General features: G+C 45.9%; 1 protein-coding gene across 1 annotated transcript in view; it reads left to right on the forward strand.

The window, feature by feature from the left end:
* The window catches only part of LOC306663935 (unconventional myosin-X-like), a 108963-nt gene that overhangs the window by 40970 nt on the left and 52068 nt on the right, over window positions 1–15925 (forward strand). Inside the window, exon 2 of the mRNA XM_079144590.1 lies at window positions 3590–3688. Coding sequence (XP_079000716.1) covers window positions 3590–3688 — 99 coding nt within the window. The remainder of the gene's footprint in view (window positions 1–3589; window positions 3689–15925) is intronic.

Consider the following 15925-nt stretch of genomic DNA (forward strand, 5'->3'; position numbering starts at 1 on the left):
ATGTTTTTGAGGGACAATGTATCAGAACTTCTCAGTGGCGTTTTTTTTTTTTTTTTTAAACTGAGGCATTCCATCACTCCTTTTTATTTGTTTCTAACAGTTAATAGACTGGTAAATTTTTTAAATTTAAATTTTTTCCAGTATTTGGCAATTATGAATACTTGATGAGGTAGAGCTAAGGAGTTGCATTGTTGGGCCATATGGTAAGATTATGCTTAGCTGTATAAGAAATTGCCCAACTGACCAGGCGCAGTGGCATATGCCTATAATCCCAGTGACTTGGGAGGCTGAGGCAGGAGGATTGAAAGTTCAAGGCCAGCCTCAGCAACTTAGTGACCCTGTCTCAAAATAAAAGAATTAAAAGGACTGGAGATGCAGCTCAGTGGATAGAACATCCCTAGGTTCAGTCCCTAATGCCAAAAAAGAGAAAGAAAAAATTGCCAAACCGTTTTTCGAAGTAGAAATAACATTTACATTCCCACCATTTTCTCTACATCTTCACCAATATTTGATAGAGTCAGTCTTTTTTTTAATTATAGCCAGGAAATCATTTGTTGGCCCTAGGAAATGGAACCTCTGTGAACCTCACTTTAGAAGAAAGGGGTGTTATTACTTGCCTGTCTGTCTTACAGCTTTGCTCTGAAGATCAAAGGAGATGGGAATTTATGTGCAAGCGCTTTGTATTGCAAAAATGTTACTGGTCATTACGTATGGAAAAGTTTTTAGTGGTTAAATTGAACACTCATATCTGTCTCAGAGAGAGATGAAAACTTGTCCAAGTTTTAATAAAACATGTATGTTAGGCTCAGACATGTTCCACTTGCTTATAAAGGCAGTTTTGACTCAAATTGTGAGCTTTCTCCATATGTCAGTTTGCCTGTATTGTATATTAAATTATCAGCCTTATTTAACAATGGGAGAATATAATGGTTTGCATATGGCGGGCAAAGTTTTCTTCCCCACTCAAACTTGGATGGTCTGGTAAATGTCTGCCTGTGACTTCGATTTCAGATGCTTGTGGGTGGCCTCTTTTGGACCTGGGCATGTGCGTCCTGTTCTCATAGAATGGAAGTAGGAAGACTGGGGCTCAGAGAAACCGCCAAGAACAATCTGTGCAAAAATATCCCATTTCAGCAGTTTTACTTTGCAGTCCTGATTCTGTGAAAATTATGTTTATACACTTTCAAAGAACAAAGAGCGTTCTGAACGCATTTCCTTTCTTCCTTGTGGAAGACAACTGTTTATTACGGACTGGGGGAAGTGGCCAGTGGGCTCTGGATTGGCATTCTCATAAAACTTGCTTATCAGCAGCTCTTCACACCTGTGAAAAAGACTTTTGGACGCAGAAGCCGAGGTGTGTGTTTGAGCATGTAGCACTGTGTCAACAAAGGGCTTTCAAAGGAGAAGGCGAAGAGAACCACAGCAAGGCTCTAGCTAGGAAGGGAAAAATCCACACTCCGGACTCAAAGTAGGTCTCGTGGCCTCTGGAAGTCAGGAGGTTTATGTGAATCCTGGTGACAATTTGTATTCATTTAGTAATATTGTGTGATAAAATCATAGTTTCATTGTGACTTAAAGGACAATTTTAATGAAGTGGGAAACAGGTGTGTGAGATCCTTTTCGCTGAAAAGTGCTGGCGGTGGTCAGAACTGACAGGAAGCTGTGGACCCAGGGTCCTGGGGTGGAGGTGCTCTGGGATGATTTTAACCTCTTGAGTGACAGTTCTCACCTTGTGAGGCTTTGGGAATTTGCTGCTGTGTGAGAGTGCATGTGTGTTTGGAGGAATTGCAAAGCTTTCAGTGTCGCAGTCTCTGATATGTGAATTAAAAAGAAGATGAAGTAAGGCATTCAGGAACTTGGAAGTCTTTCTCTGATGTCACAGCTAATGCGGTTGGGGTATGGGATGATATTTGAGAGAATGGTCTTAGCGGATGCCTGAAGTCCGTGTTCTCTTGGAAGCAGCTGTCTGCTAATAAAGCAATCGCGAGTGACAGGCAGTTTTAAGTGTCATTCTTTCCATGTGTTACCAGCGTCTCCGCCTGAAGCCAGAGTCAGAGGGACGTGACTGGGCGAGGGGAAGTGGGAACTTGGCCCCTGTTGGTGTTAATGTGTGTCCTCTAAATAGGCAGCCTGCAGGACTTGAAGTAGACACACTTGATACTCATTTCTGATGCTCTTTTCCTCCTTTCCAGTGGGGAATTCCAACCCTCTTGGGGAGAGGAGGAAAGAACGAGGGATGGGGTGAACAACTCAAAATCCCCATAACCCAGGGAGATGAATATCAGTCGGGGGCACCTGGCACAGAGTGTCGTGGGTGCTGGGTGAGCCTCTGAACTCACCGGGACCTCGGTGAGGGGGTCTGCCCGGCGGGGGAAGGTGTCTCAGCCTTGGCCCTTCCAGCCACCTCAGTCTTCTTAGGAATGTGTGCCGAACTTCCTGAGCTGTGGCCCCTCCTCTGGGACCCCAGGGTGACCCCAGGGTTTAGCTAGCTAGCCCTAAATGCTTTCATGGAACTCGAGGTTGACTTAGTAGGGATGCTGAGTAACTGGTGACAGCAAACATTTTAGGTCCTTGGCTGAGAGAGTTAAACAAGGTCCTCATCGGCACGAGGGAGAGAACTACTAAGTCTAAATTTTATATCTTCTGAAATTTTTCTTTTCAGGAGGAGGAAAGAGAATAGTTATATGAGGAAACTGGCCAGTTAAGGTGACCTCTTTGTTGTTGTATTCCAATTGTTGGCAGATTTATGAGTGCATTTTATTTATGAATTATGTTAAGGAGACAGAATCAATGTGATGTGTGAAAAGAGCATGGGATTAGGAATCAGAGAGTCTTGATTTAAGACCTGCCTGGGTCACTGCTCCTTTACCCAGTGGGAAATTTTAAAAAAATGGAAATGGAATCAGTGCCAAAAAATATAGCTTCAGCAGTAAGATGCGGAAGTTGTAATCTTTTGGGCTGTAGACTCACGCTTTGCAGTGCTCAGTGGTGGAATCCTAACAGATTTCACACTGAGTTCTTTAGTCTTCTTTGGAGATTCCAGTTGACATGTAGATTTTGGTACAAGTAGGTTGTCAGTGGAATGGTCCAATGTCCTCAAAGGACCCTAGTGTGTGTGACCTTGATCTGGGAGTCGCCAGGTCCCAGAAAGCTTTCAGGTGTTGTGACCTGGTCAGATGCTGTGTGTGGAGCCCGGTGCCTGGTTCAGGTTCTCTGTCAGTGCTGCTGCTGGTTGGTGTTGGGCAAGTCACTTTACCTGCGGTCCTCGGTTTCTCCACCTATGAAACGGGATTGATCGTGCTGCCTACCCATAGGGTGCTTGTGAGAGTCGATTTCAGTCACCTAGAAGAATCACTCACTCACCAGGGATTGCTGTTGTCCTGCTTTGTCTGGAGGGATTCTTGTCACACCGTGGATAGGAAGGGCTGTGGACCATGCTTTCTGAAGGTTTTCTCTCTTCTTGGGAAAGAAATTTTCTTTTCAAAAGAGATTTTTTTAAGCCATGTAGGGTCATGGTAGTTTCGAGCTGGTGTTTTGCCACAAAATACAAGCCAAACTCATAGTTTAATTGTGTTTGTTTTGTTTACAGGGAACACGGGTCTGGCTGAAGGAAAATGGCCAGCATTTCCCAAGTACTGTAAATTCCTGTGCAGAAGGTGTTGTCGTCTTCCGGACGGACTACGGTCAGGTAAGAGCCAGTCCCTGTGCTTCCACACCTGCCTTGGGTCACCCAAGGACAATGTGCCCCCCGCCCCACACACCTTGAAGTTTTGTTTCGGTGATAAATCAGAATCCCAGAGGATATGTAGAATGTCACACACTGTGTGTGGCAGATGAGATATAGCCCTCACAAAGGGAGCACAGCAAGTGTCCCCACCAGAATACCAGTGACATGGTGGCCTACGAACAGTAGAAATCTGTTTCTCATGATTCTAGAGGCTGGCGGGTTCAAGTTCAGGCACCAGCTGGTTCTGTGTCTGGGGAGAGCCCTATTCCCAGGTGCATGCCTATCTGTCGTCTTGCAGTGTCCTTACGTGGTGGGAGGGTCAAGCACCTCTCCCAGGTCGCTTTTATAAAGGCATGAGCCCCTTTCCTGAGTATCCACTGTCATACTCTGATACTCCACAGGGGCTTCACCTGCCAACAGCATTGCACAGGGGGTAAGATTTCAACATATGAACCGGGATGATTCAGTCCATAACTAGAGTGAATAAACTACTGGCAGGTCAGGAAACAGAGTGAGAGACGGAAAGGGGCCAAAGGGAAGATGCAGACTTCCAGGGCATTCCCCCAGTGACCCACCTCCTCCAGCCACACCCCTCCTACATACCTGTCAGTCATTTAAATTAGGATGGACCGATTAGATTACAGCTTTGGAATTCTAATTGCTTTCTGTCTTAACAGTCCTGCATTAACACAGGTGCTTTTGGGGGGACACCTCATATCCAAACCAAAATAAATGTCCACTTTAAAATTTCATTCCATTCTAAAATTTAAAATGCTATATGTTAAAGCTAGGAATACAGAGAATCAAAACATTCCCTTTGACTCGTAGTTGTACTCTCTGAAGTATTTGCAGATGGAAGAAAAAAATGAGCAAATAACATACTCTCTCACTTTCTAGAAAAATATGCATCAGTTTGGCCTCTGGGCTCCACAGTACACAGCACACATCCTGCAAGTTCAGGATGAGTGCTTAGCAAGGTAGGGACAGAACTTTGGAAGACGAAATTTTAAAAAGTACTATTCTGCAGAGTACAGATACAGCTAAAAGATCCACACTTGCAAAAGAGTAAAATGCAAGACAGCATTGAACCTAGTCTTTTCTGGAATGTTCAGGAGGTGCAGTGGCCATCATTGCATATTGTATAACTGAGTAATAAGTTCTAAATTAGGTCTTTCACTTGGAGGGACTGGACTATTATCTTTTTCTGGAAAGAGTCTAATTTGATTGCTCTGAAATAACTTAGTGATATCAGTTTACCTAATCATATTTTAAGGGGTAGTTATTATCTTTTTCCGGAGAGTCTAATTTGATTGCTCTGAAATGACTTAGTGATATCAGTTTACCTAATCGTATTTTAAGGGTAGTTATTTAATTTACCCTAGTGAACTTCATCAAAGCTCTTCCTCGGTGTGATGATAGCTTTTGATTTGTTTGAATTGTCTCTATTAGGGGGTCTTCCAAAATATTTACTGGTGGGGGATTTAATCACCCAAATCTATAAGTAATTGTCCTCCTTCATCCCCTTCTATTTTCATTTGCAACAAGTATAATTAGATTGAATTTAAAAAAAAATTGTAATCGTTGATGGACCTTTGTTTTGTTTTGTTTTGTTTTGTGGGGGGTTGGTACCAGGGATTGAAGTCAGGGGCACATCCCCAGCCCTGTTTTGTATTTTATTTAGAGACAGGTTCTCACTGAGTTGCTTAGTGCCTTGCTATTGCTGAGGCTGATTTTGAGCTTGTGATCCTCCTGCCTCAGCCTCCTGAGCCACTGGGATTACAGGAGTGTGCCACTGTGCCTGGCGGACCTTTATGTTTTTATTTATTTATTTATATGTGGTGCTGAGAATTGAACCCAGTGCCCACATGCAAGGCAAGTGCTCTGTCACTGAGCCACAACCCCAGCCCTAGATTTGATTTTAAAAGTTATTCTTCTCATTTTATTGATCTCCCCAAAAGTCATTAAATCACCCTGTTCTATCAAGTCGTTCCCACCCCCTAAGAAAGTCCCACTTCTTCAAGCCTCACAGGAAACAGTACTGCTCACTTAACCATCACAGCTCCTGTTTAAAGCTGGCTTTAACCCCTTTGGTTCGAGCATCTTATTTTGACTTCTTGGAGTCAGTGCTGTGGACCTGATTTTATGAAGCCTGATAGAGGGTCAGCTAGTGTGGTGACTTTTGTTGCAGTTTTTGCTGTCCACATACACTTTCTGCCCTGTCTAGATGCTTTGTTTTTACTTTTTTGTTTTTCTGTCTTGGCTTTGCTGCTGGTGACTTTGTGGGCAGCCTTTTGACTTCCTCACACCTCCTCCTCACTCCCCTTCTGCTGTCTCCTGGAGAAATCTCCCAAGCCTGTTGAAGGCTAGAAATGGACAGTGGGGGCAGCTCAGCATGTGACAGGTTTTAGAGCGGACCCTGCAGCGATCAGGATTTGGAAAACTGGAGCTCAGTGACTTCACCATGAGGTGGGCAGAATTCAGATCTGACTGGAGGGAAAGTGGGGTTAATTTCACAGAGAGCCCAGGAATGCCTGCGTTCCCAGCAGCCAGGAAGCTGCATTCCAAGCTTCAGGCTCAGCCAGCTGTTGAGTGGAGGCAGCTGCCTGGGTAGATGCGGAGGCTGGAGTATGGTCTTACCCAGCACCTCCTACGAGGCTGGAACAGGAAGTGAGTGAGCAGCAGCTGGTGAGGCCCCACATGGGATGGCAAGCAGGAGAGGCCCCTGGGGCAGCTCTAGCCCTGGGAAGCGCTGCTGGGTGGTGACCTGTGGGCTGAGGGGAGACCGACCGGGAGTCAGCTTGACTTGTGAAGATGGAGGGAAAGGAGTTTGGGGACAACAGTTATGATACAAAGTGGTGTCATGAGTCCAGTGACTCAGCGCCAAATGCTGGGACAAAGAGGACCGTTTCCTTTGCTATTGTTATTAATACGTTTTATTATATGTATTATTTTTAAGGTCTATTTTATCTCCTTCCCAGACCTTGTTTTCTTTTACCTTTTTTTTTTTTTTTTGGATCACTGTACTTAATAGGAATGACTTACCCATTTTTTCCTCAAGAGGAAAGAAACAGAAAATTGTTGGGGTTTTGGTCCATAATAGCTTCTCAAGTCTTGGATGGCCCTGTACTGCAGTTGCTGCTTCCAATGAAATCAGCCTATGGGTGTCAACCTATGAAATTGTCCCTCTTAGAGGTCAGAAAGAGTTGAGTAGCAGCAGTTGGTGTGGTTCAGCCTAGCAGCGTGTTCTGGCTCTCCATTTTAATTTTTATTTTAGTTTATCTGTCTGTTTATGATTTGAATGTAAGATTTTTCTGATGACTTACAGTGAAGTTCAACAAAATACAAAGTTTTTCGCTTTCCAGTCGGGAGGCAAAGCATATGCAAAGGCCTGGCTTTTGGGGTGCCACCGCCTGCTTTAATTCACAGCTGTTGGGCATGCGTGTTTGCAAAGTGCTAACAGGTTCTTTTTGGAGCTTTTACTTTTTCTAATAAATGTAAAGGATTTGCCGTGATTGGTCTCTTCGACAAATATCCAAATTGAAGTTGAAAGGAAAATGAATAAATGTGCAGTTTATGTTTTCTTTTTGGTTCTTCTACTGTGTATGTGGCTTCTTTATTGTGGCATGTATTTTTTTATGGACCTTATATAAAATGTAACCATTTTAACAATTTTAGGCATGCAATTAAGGTCTGCATCCATCACCACTATTTCCAAAACATTTTAATCTCCCCCCAAATTTTGAACCCAGTAAGCAGTAACACCCTATTTAACTTATTTTTATACTACTAATTTTATACTTATTTTTATACTACTCATTTTATACTTATTTTTCTTGTGCTGCTTTTAAAAATAATAGCGCCTTGGAAATTCTGGTTTGTCCCAGTCCTTAAGGAATAGATAAGGTAAAGAAAGGTGGCTTTCAACCCAACGCTGGGTTCCCAGAGTGGAGAACCCAATGGTCCAGTGTCAATCTGCCCAGCAGAGCTGCCCGCTCAGCCCTGGCCACATGCTCTGTGGATGGGTGAAGGGCCCTTCTCAATAGGTGGGTGGGCTAAAAATAGGGACCAAGGGGGCGTGCTGGTGACATGTGACCAGATAATTTTTTTTAATTGGATGTATTTTTCTGTTTTCTTCAAAACTTTAGTAGGGCTCCATCTGTTATTCTTGGAATCCACTTCCACCGAAATGGTACAGCTGTATTAAATGGAGCGCTGAGCTGGGAAGCTCTTGAGTTCTCTGTGCTTTTCTCACATATCACGATTGCATCCTGGAAATACCCGTCTCTGAGATGGACACACCAGCCTGTGGAATTTATTAGAATCAGAGGTCTGTCCTCCAGGGACCGAACACCATGGGGACTTGTCTTGCTTTCAAGACCAAGGAAAACGCCACTTGTCCAACTTCCTTAGTTTTGAGTTTAAAAAAAAAAAAAAAAAATGTTTTCCTACTCTATAAGCCATGTGGTTCTAACTCTCTAGACCTCTTCCAGGAATGTAGTTTGGCATCTTGTGGCCGAAAGATGGAAGAAAGTCAAATGTTTCCACTAATTTTTACCCTGGGATTATAGAAAGAAGAAAAAAAAAAAAAAAAACCAAAAAAACTTTGCTTGTTTATTACTACAGTTTGCTCTAGGAAAAACATGTATTTGCTTTCAATTCTGCAGAGCTTTGCATGGGAAGGTCACTCATTGTAACCTGGGAGGAAACTCTGGCTTAAGCAGGCCAATTCTTTCTTGTTCCCTTACCTCCCTGGACACTTGGTTCCTGCAGAGATGGGTCTAGTTCCCCTAGCTTCGTTCAGGGCTGAGCACACTGGTGTGTCCTTCTCAGAGAGTGTTTCTTTGCCTCTCCTGCTGAATGAGCCAGGCCCACGGAGGTGCTCTACTGTAAATACTGAATGGATGGCAGACACTCCATTTATAATCACCTCGAAGCCAAACAAATCAACAGAATGTTGTGTACTTGGTTAGGACTATTATATGACTTCTTTGTTTTTTTTGGTTTGGTACTGGGAGTTTAGCTTAGGGGCAGTTTACCACTGAGCCACCTTCCCAACTTTTATAATTTTTTATTTTGAGATAGGGTCTCACTAAGTCACTTAGGGCCTCACTAAATTGCTGAAGCTGGCCTTGAACTTGTGATCCTCCTGTCTCAGCCTCCTGAGCTGCTGGAATTACAGGTGTGTACCACTGTGCCCAGCTGACATTTTAATAAAGATGTCATAAGGGTTTTTGTTTTTGTTTTTTAACTTGAGACAGTCTCTGTTACCCAGGCTGTGAACTTCATGATCAAGCAGGGCTCCCCTCTCAATCTCCCAAGTGCTGCAGGGACTGTAGGCAAGAAGTCATAGATCCTGAAGGTCACAGGCGGTAGAGGGAAGGGCCGTGTGCACAAGCCCTTCATGGTGGAGTCATGGTGGAGTTTTACTATATTATTTCTACCCAGGAAGTGTGTAAGCCACCTGTAGACTGTAGGATCAGAATGAACCAAAGATAAGGAAGAGGGGCTTTTTCAAGAGGATTATTTCATTTGATAGATTCCACAGACTTTTAAATTGTATTCCTGTTTCCTGGGGCGAGTGAGTGGATGTTGAGTTCAGTTTGTATTCTTTCATCAGTGTTCAGCATTTCAAACCTGAGATTGCTTTTCCATATACTTCGGTAGCCATATTGAAACAGGAAACCATTTATGGTGACAAAACTATCAGCTATGTTTGTGTTCTGAGGAATGTGAACTGGGCAAAGCGTCATAGACCTTTGCTTGCCCGGGCCACCCATTGCTGGGATCTGCCATATTTCTAGCACCACTGAACAAACCATTGGAAAGACCTCCTTAGTTTCTGTGAACCATTTCCCTGCTGCTTTAAGTTAATCCAGCTTAAGTGGATTTAGAAGCCAGCTTACTTCTGACCCTTTCTTTCTAGAACTTGTCTTTTGCCTTCCCACCCCAGCCACTTTGGACGGAGCAGCTGGGCCCTCCCTGACTGTCCTCCCCATGGGGGCGGGGAAGGGATTGGATCTCTGATAGCAGTATTTACTGCTCCAGTGAGGCTCCTGCTGATTACACACATAAAAGAGAGAGCAGATGGCCTCTGCCTTGGGTCGTGACCCTCTTTGGCTTCCTGTCCTTCTTTGGACCCACTTGTTGATTTTTTTCCCTGGTGGATCTTCTTGGACCTTGGACTCCATTTCTTCCCAGGGCCCAGTGAGAGTGCCTCTTCTTGCCAACACTTGGGGTTGGTTTGTTACAGGGCGTGTCTCTGACCTGCCTGTGCCTCTCATCGCTGATTGACTTTCAGATTCCAAGCTCAGCTTCTGGGTAGCTCCACCCATTGTTCCTGGGCAAGCCTGTGGTACCTCCACATCTTTCCTGCAAGCAGGAAGTCTCTTGGTTTCCCAGCGTGAGTGTCTGAGCATAAGGAGAAGGGCTGATGTCGGGGGCCATAGACCTCTACCGTTGCTTTCATTTTGGGGGTTAGCTCAGCAAATTAAATTGCTCGTATTTGAAGGTAAGTGGGGTACTGTCTTTCATCCTTGGTACACATGAATGCTGAAAATACTCAAGGCTAGACACCAAGCTCAGACCAGGCTGGAATTTGTGACTAGAAGAAATGAAATAGCTGATTAAATCAAACTCAATCCTTTTATTTTGAATATTTAAATAATATACCTTTGTTGTAAATATCATTTGGTGAAAAATGTATGTGAAGACCTTATTTAGAAACAAAAACAATTCAGAAATTATGTGAATTAGACCCAGCATCATTTAATGTTGGATGGAATTTCAGTGGAAAAAGCAGGGGACAATTTATTAAATTTGGTCGGTTGTCTGTGAATGGGTCGCGTACCATTCCAAAAATTCATTTACAGGCCTGGTATTTGGAACAAGTTTTTCCAAAGACTTCGTGGTGTTCATGGTGAACTGATTCCCCAGCCCACCGACAAAGACCTGTTCAGGCATCTGCATGTTCCAGAGCCAGGGTGATGCTCCAGCCCTCGATTGCTGGGCTCTGACTTTAAACATGTGGTCAGGGTTCCAGGCTACAGTGGTGACATGGGGGACTCCCCTGCTTCCTGTGACCCTCACTGGGAAGCAGAGAAAAGGAGCTCCCTTGTTCTTAGCCATGTCCTCCTGGTGGTCGGCGAGGAGGAGGCCCCATCAGGGTCGGCTTCCCCGTGGGCGAACTCGGGCAAGAGAAGGCGGTGCCCACCGACGTGTCTGGCAGGACCACACCAGTGCGTTCCAGGCTGTTGGTCCTCTTTAATTGTCACACTTCCCTGTGCAGAAGGGTTAGCCAGCCAGGTGTAAGATACGGAGAGGGGGCCTCAGTAGGATAACACTCCAAGGGTCCGCGCTGGGCCAGTTTGCATCCAGAGTGTCTCATCTTCCTACTGCAGGACACTTCCTAACGTGAGACGGGGAGGGCTGGTGGCTGTCGCCGGTCCTGGCTCTGTGCATCTTCCCCTTTGTAGGCTCAGGGGCTTCCTGCACTTGCTGTCTCTTCAGGTCACTCTTCACCATGGCGGGCTCCCGCGCCATCTCCCCTGCTTTCCTTCACTTTGTGGTGGCTTTCCATGCTTGTTTTGGTCGTTGCTCTGGAAGACAGAGGGTCCCTTTTCCTCTGGGTGCTTCACGGTCTTGTGTTCATAGCGGCTTCCACGCTGCTCGCTGACAGTGGTTTTCAGCCCAAGTGCATGTTCTGATGCACTGGGAAGCTTCTGCAGGGAGCCTGGCTCTGCTCAGAATGAGGAAACTGGGATCTCGGGTGACTCAGGCCAAGGTAGTGTGTGTGTGTGTGTGTGTGTGTGTTACTGGGGATTGAACCCGGAGGTGTTTAACCACTGCCACATCCGCAGCCCTTTTTATTATTTTATTTAGAGACGGTCTCTCCGAGTTGCTTAGGGTCTGGCTCAGTTGTCGAGGCTGGCTTTGAATATCCTCTGGTCTCGGCCTCCCAAGACACTGGAATTACAGGTGTGCGCCACCGTGCCCAGCTCAGGGTGTGCTTTTACAAAGCTTCCTACATGCTGCATAATGAGCAGCCAGATTCTGAACGGCCTCATTGACTGAATGACTTATCTCAAACTATTACTTTACAAATTGAAAGAGCATAATTTTTATAGCTTGGGCTTAGAAGGCACTGGTATTACCTCTGATATTCTTTTTTAAAAATTTTTTTCAAATGTAGATGGATACAATACCTTTATTGTATTAATTATTTTTACGTGGCGCTGAGGTTACAATCCAGTGCCTCACTTGTGCTGGACAGGCGCTCTGCCACTGAGCTACCACTACAGCCCTTACCTGTGATATTCAACAGCTCGGCCCTAGGTTTTCCCAGGAAGCTCCTTCACGGAACCTCTCTTCTTAAAGGGTGTGTTAGCTTTTGTTCACTGTGACCGAAATCTTTGACAACCACTTAGAGAAAGAAAGATCTACTCGGATTCATTGTTTCAGAGGTCCGAGTCCATGGTTGGCTGGCTTTGGTTCGGGGCCTGAGATGAGGCTCAGAGTGGAAGGGTGCAGGGGACGAAAGCTGCTCAGTTCAGGCACATGAACCAGAAAGGGCCTGGGAGGAGATAAGCCCTTCAGGGCAGCCCAGTGACCTACTTCTCCCAACTAGTTCCCACCTGCCAGGAGTCTACTCAGCTATAAGTGGATTAATCCTCTAAATGGATTAATGGTGAGACCAGAGCCCCCATGGTCCAATCATTGCCTAGAACCTACCTCTGAACCTTGACGCGTTGGGGATCATGCTTTCAGCGTAGGCTCGGGGGACAGTCCACTGAACATGTGCTTCAGTGAAGTGTCTTCTGTGACCCCCACCCCAATATCTCTGTAATTATTACAGAGCTTCCTCGGTGTATCCACCTGTCTTTTCACCCATCCTCCCATCCGTCGTCCTTCACTGGGCCTTTGTCTGCCAGACTCTGGAGTCCATCTGTCTATTTTTCAGGGCCTCTGCCTCTTCTCCATTCCCCATTTCCCTCTTCTTTAACCTCTCAAGTTGGATACTCTGTTAGAGTGGGACCTTTGGGTTTTAATGTCCCAAACACTGCAGTGTTTCTGCATGTGTGATTCTGTGTCCACCTGTCCTTGCTAATAATTTAGGTTCCTTGGTGCCACTTGAGAGCACCTGAGCCCAGTCCTCAGTGATTATGGCCTGGGAATCTGCATTTTTAAGAAGTCGCCCAGGTGGTTCTGTTCATCCTGAAGTTGGAGAATCACTGGCTGGCTGGGTACTTACCTGAGAGAAATTGGGATGAGTGTCTTCCTCCTCTTCTCTTCCCTTCCTCCTTATTTGCTTGGCTTCAAGTCTGGTTGCTTGCAGGAGTGGGCCCTGGAAGGGGCCAACCTTCCTGAGGGTGTAAAGCTTCAGGGGAGTTTGAGTCTTTCACTTTCGCTTCTCTCTTAAGGTCTTGCCCTTTTTCTTTCTGTCTGGAACAGAACTGTGTCTGGGCCCTTCTCCTTCCATCTTGTGAGAGAGAGTAAAGGCTTTTCTAATTTGTATTTAGAGAAGTCTCAGTGTTTTTCCATTTGTATTTCGCTTGAGCGTCCCCAAATCCCGTCTGTCCCCTCAGGCGAGCTGTACTTCAGGGTCATCAGTGGTGGTCTCTGAGTTCAGATAAGTCCGGCGACTTGTATTTCTGCTTCTGAAGAAAACTTTACCTATTCCTAGCTCAAGCAGGGACGTTGGGGCCAGAAGGAAGAGCCAGGTTTTGGTGAAGGAGTCCGGGACCCACCCAGTAGAGGAGTGCCCTGGGGGTGGTTGCAGGCAGTGCTTTCTTGAAGGACTTTCCTATGGTGTGAATGTGTCCCCCAAGTTCATAGGTTGACATTCTAACTCCCAGTGTGACAGTTTTGGAGGTGGGGCCTGTGGAAGGTGGACCCCTCATGAACCAGGATTAGTGCCCATATAAGGGGCTCAAGTGAGCCTCGCCCCTCCCACCACGTCAAGGCACCATCTGGGAAGCAGGAGGCCCTCAACAGATGCGGAAGCCACCGCCACCTTCATCCTAGGCTTTCCAGCTCTGAACTGCGGGAAGCACTTTCCTATTGTTTATGGGCCACCAGATCTTGGCGATGGTCCTAGCAGCCTGAACGACGAAGGCGACTTGTTTCTCCCACTTCTTCCCAGTGCACTGCTACCCTCTGCCCTCCTCGGAGAGTCCCCTCCTTGGGCTGATTGAGAACACAGGGTGAAGAGGGATGGGTCACCTTGGAGAGAGAAGGAGGCATATGCCCCGTGGGTGCCTAGCTGGTAGCTTCTATTTAAGGAACGTATGGTACTTAGAACCGTTCGTAGTCAAAGCGTGAATTCTAGCTTTCATTTCAAACTATCTGATTATGCAGAAGTCGAATGTAGGGTACTTGTGACAGACTGAACTTTCTAAGGTAACAGAATTGCTTGGTATGTTGCTGTATGTAACCTGCCAATTAAACCCCATATTTCAAAGAAGTGGCACCTAGCAGTGTGGAAGGCAGCTGTTTGTTGAAGCAGCCCGTGTCGTGAAGACGTCACTGAACTCGGTGTCTGTGTCATTACTCCGGCGTTGAAGGAACAGGAGCAGCAGACCGTGGCCTTCGCATGCAGCCTGTTTCCGTATGGCCTACAAGCAGAAAATGGTTTTCACATTTTCAAATGTTTGCAAAAAGTGTAGAGAAGAATATATTTATGACACATGAAGATCATATGAAATTCAAGTTTAGTAAAGTCATACAGCTGTTCCGTGGCTTGGCCTGTTGTCTGAGTGCATTCATGTGACAACGGTGTGGTTGAGGCACAGTGCCTGAGGTACGGACCATCTGCTGCTTTGCAAAAAGGTTTGCCGAAGCCGATCTCAAGGATCACTCCCCCAGTTGCTTCTGATGTGATACTTAATGCAGCCTTACCAGTGGTCCCGGTCCTGGCTGTACATTGGACTCACTTGAAGACCTTCACAGTGAGGTTCCTGGGCCTTGCCGCAGGGTATAGCCTCCCTGGATGTGGGTTCAGAAAACTATCCACATCCAGCTCAGCCAGCCTGAGCCCGTGTTGTCGAACCTCATGACTTGCTCATAGAGCATTCGTTGGTAAGCCCCCTCATGTGGTTTTCCCTGTGAGGGGAAATGCCTGCAGGACAGTCAAGGTAGGAAGGTAAAGGTAGGAAAAAAACAATCTTCTTGCCACCTAGGGCTGTGTCTCTCAAAGTTGGTCGGGCATCTGCATGCCCTGGAAGACTTGTCAAACCTCTGAATCTTGGGCTTCAACCAAGAATTCCTGATTCAGCAGTCTCAGGTAGAACCTGGACATTTGCATTTCTGACAGATTCCCAGGAGCTGTGGATGCGGCCGGTCTGGAATCCACGCTTTGGAAACACATTTGCAGGACTTGGCAGGCTGTATTTTTTTAATCCATGTTCTAAATAAAAGCATCTGATACACCGTCTTCCTCCGAGAGCACATTCTTTAAAAACACAGATGGTCACTCACACAGGCCAAGTTACCTTTTTTGACTGCTTCAGCCATAAAGGAACCAGTGTTGTGTCAGAAACAAGACAGAGTCTGGAGATCTTAGTCTTAAATACTAACACCTGTCAGTGGTTTAGTCTGTAACTTGGTGGCTTTTTCTGGGTTGGCTTAATGGAGAGCTGCTCCCAGGCACAGCAAAAATGGGAGAAGCCCGTGTGCTGTGTATTAGTTCCAGCCAAACACATTTCCAGGGACCATCCAGGCCTTCTTGGAGTATTTATAAAAGCAAGTTGATTGTGCTTATAGACATCCAGAAGTTGCTGTATAAATTTTGCCCTGATGCTTTTTATTAACATGAAGAGCAGTTCAGTTGTTCACTCACCATTTGCCTTGCTAGGTACTGAGAAGGAGGACGCGTCTCTATTTTGAAGCTGCTGCCAGAACTCCCAGGCTTTCCCTAGATAACTTTCTGTCTGGTAACCTCTTTTCTCCCCTTGCTCCTGTCAGCTGCCATCAAAGAACAGCAGGCCAGTAACCAGAAAGAGGCTAGGACTCGGTGAGGCAGGTGGAGCCGTGGGGTGGGAAAGGTAAAGGACACTCGCTCAGGGTCATGTATGACCCCCAGAGTGGGTTCATCCCGGCTGACTGGTCTCTCCGCGTCCCTGCCCCATCAGAACCAAGGAGCTTGAGCAAGACTCCTGAGCTCAGGAGGTCCCCTCTGTAGGGTCAGACTCACCTCTTGGTTAA

The sequence above is a fragment of the Sciurus vulgaris genome, assembly GCF_902686455.1.
Source record: "Sciurus vulgaris genome assembly, chromosome: 6".
Classification (NCBI taxonomy): domain Eukaryota; kingdom Metazoa; phylum Chordata; class Mammalia; order Rodentia; family Sciuridae; genus Sciurus; species Sciurus vulgaris.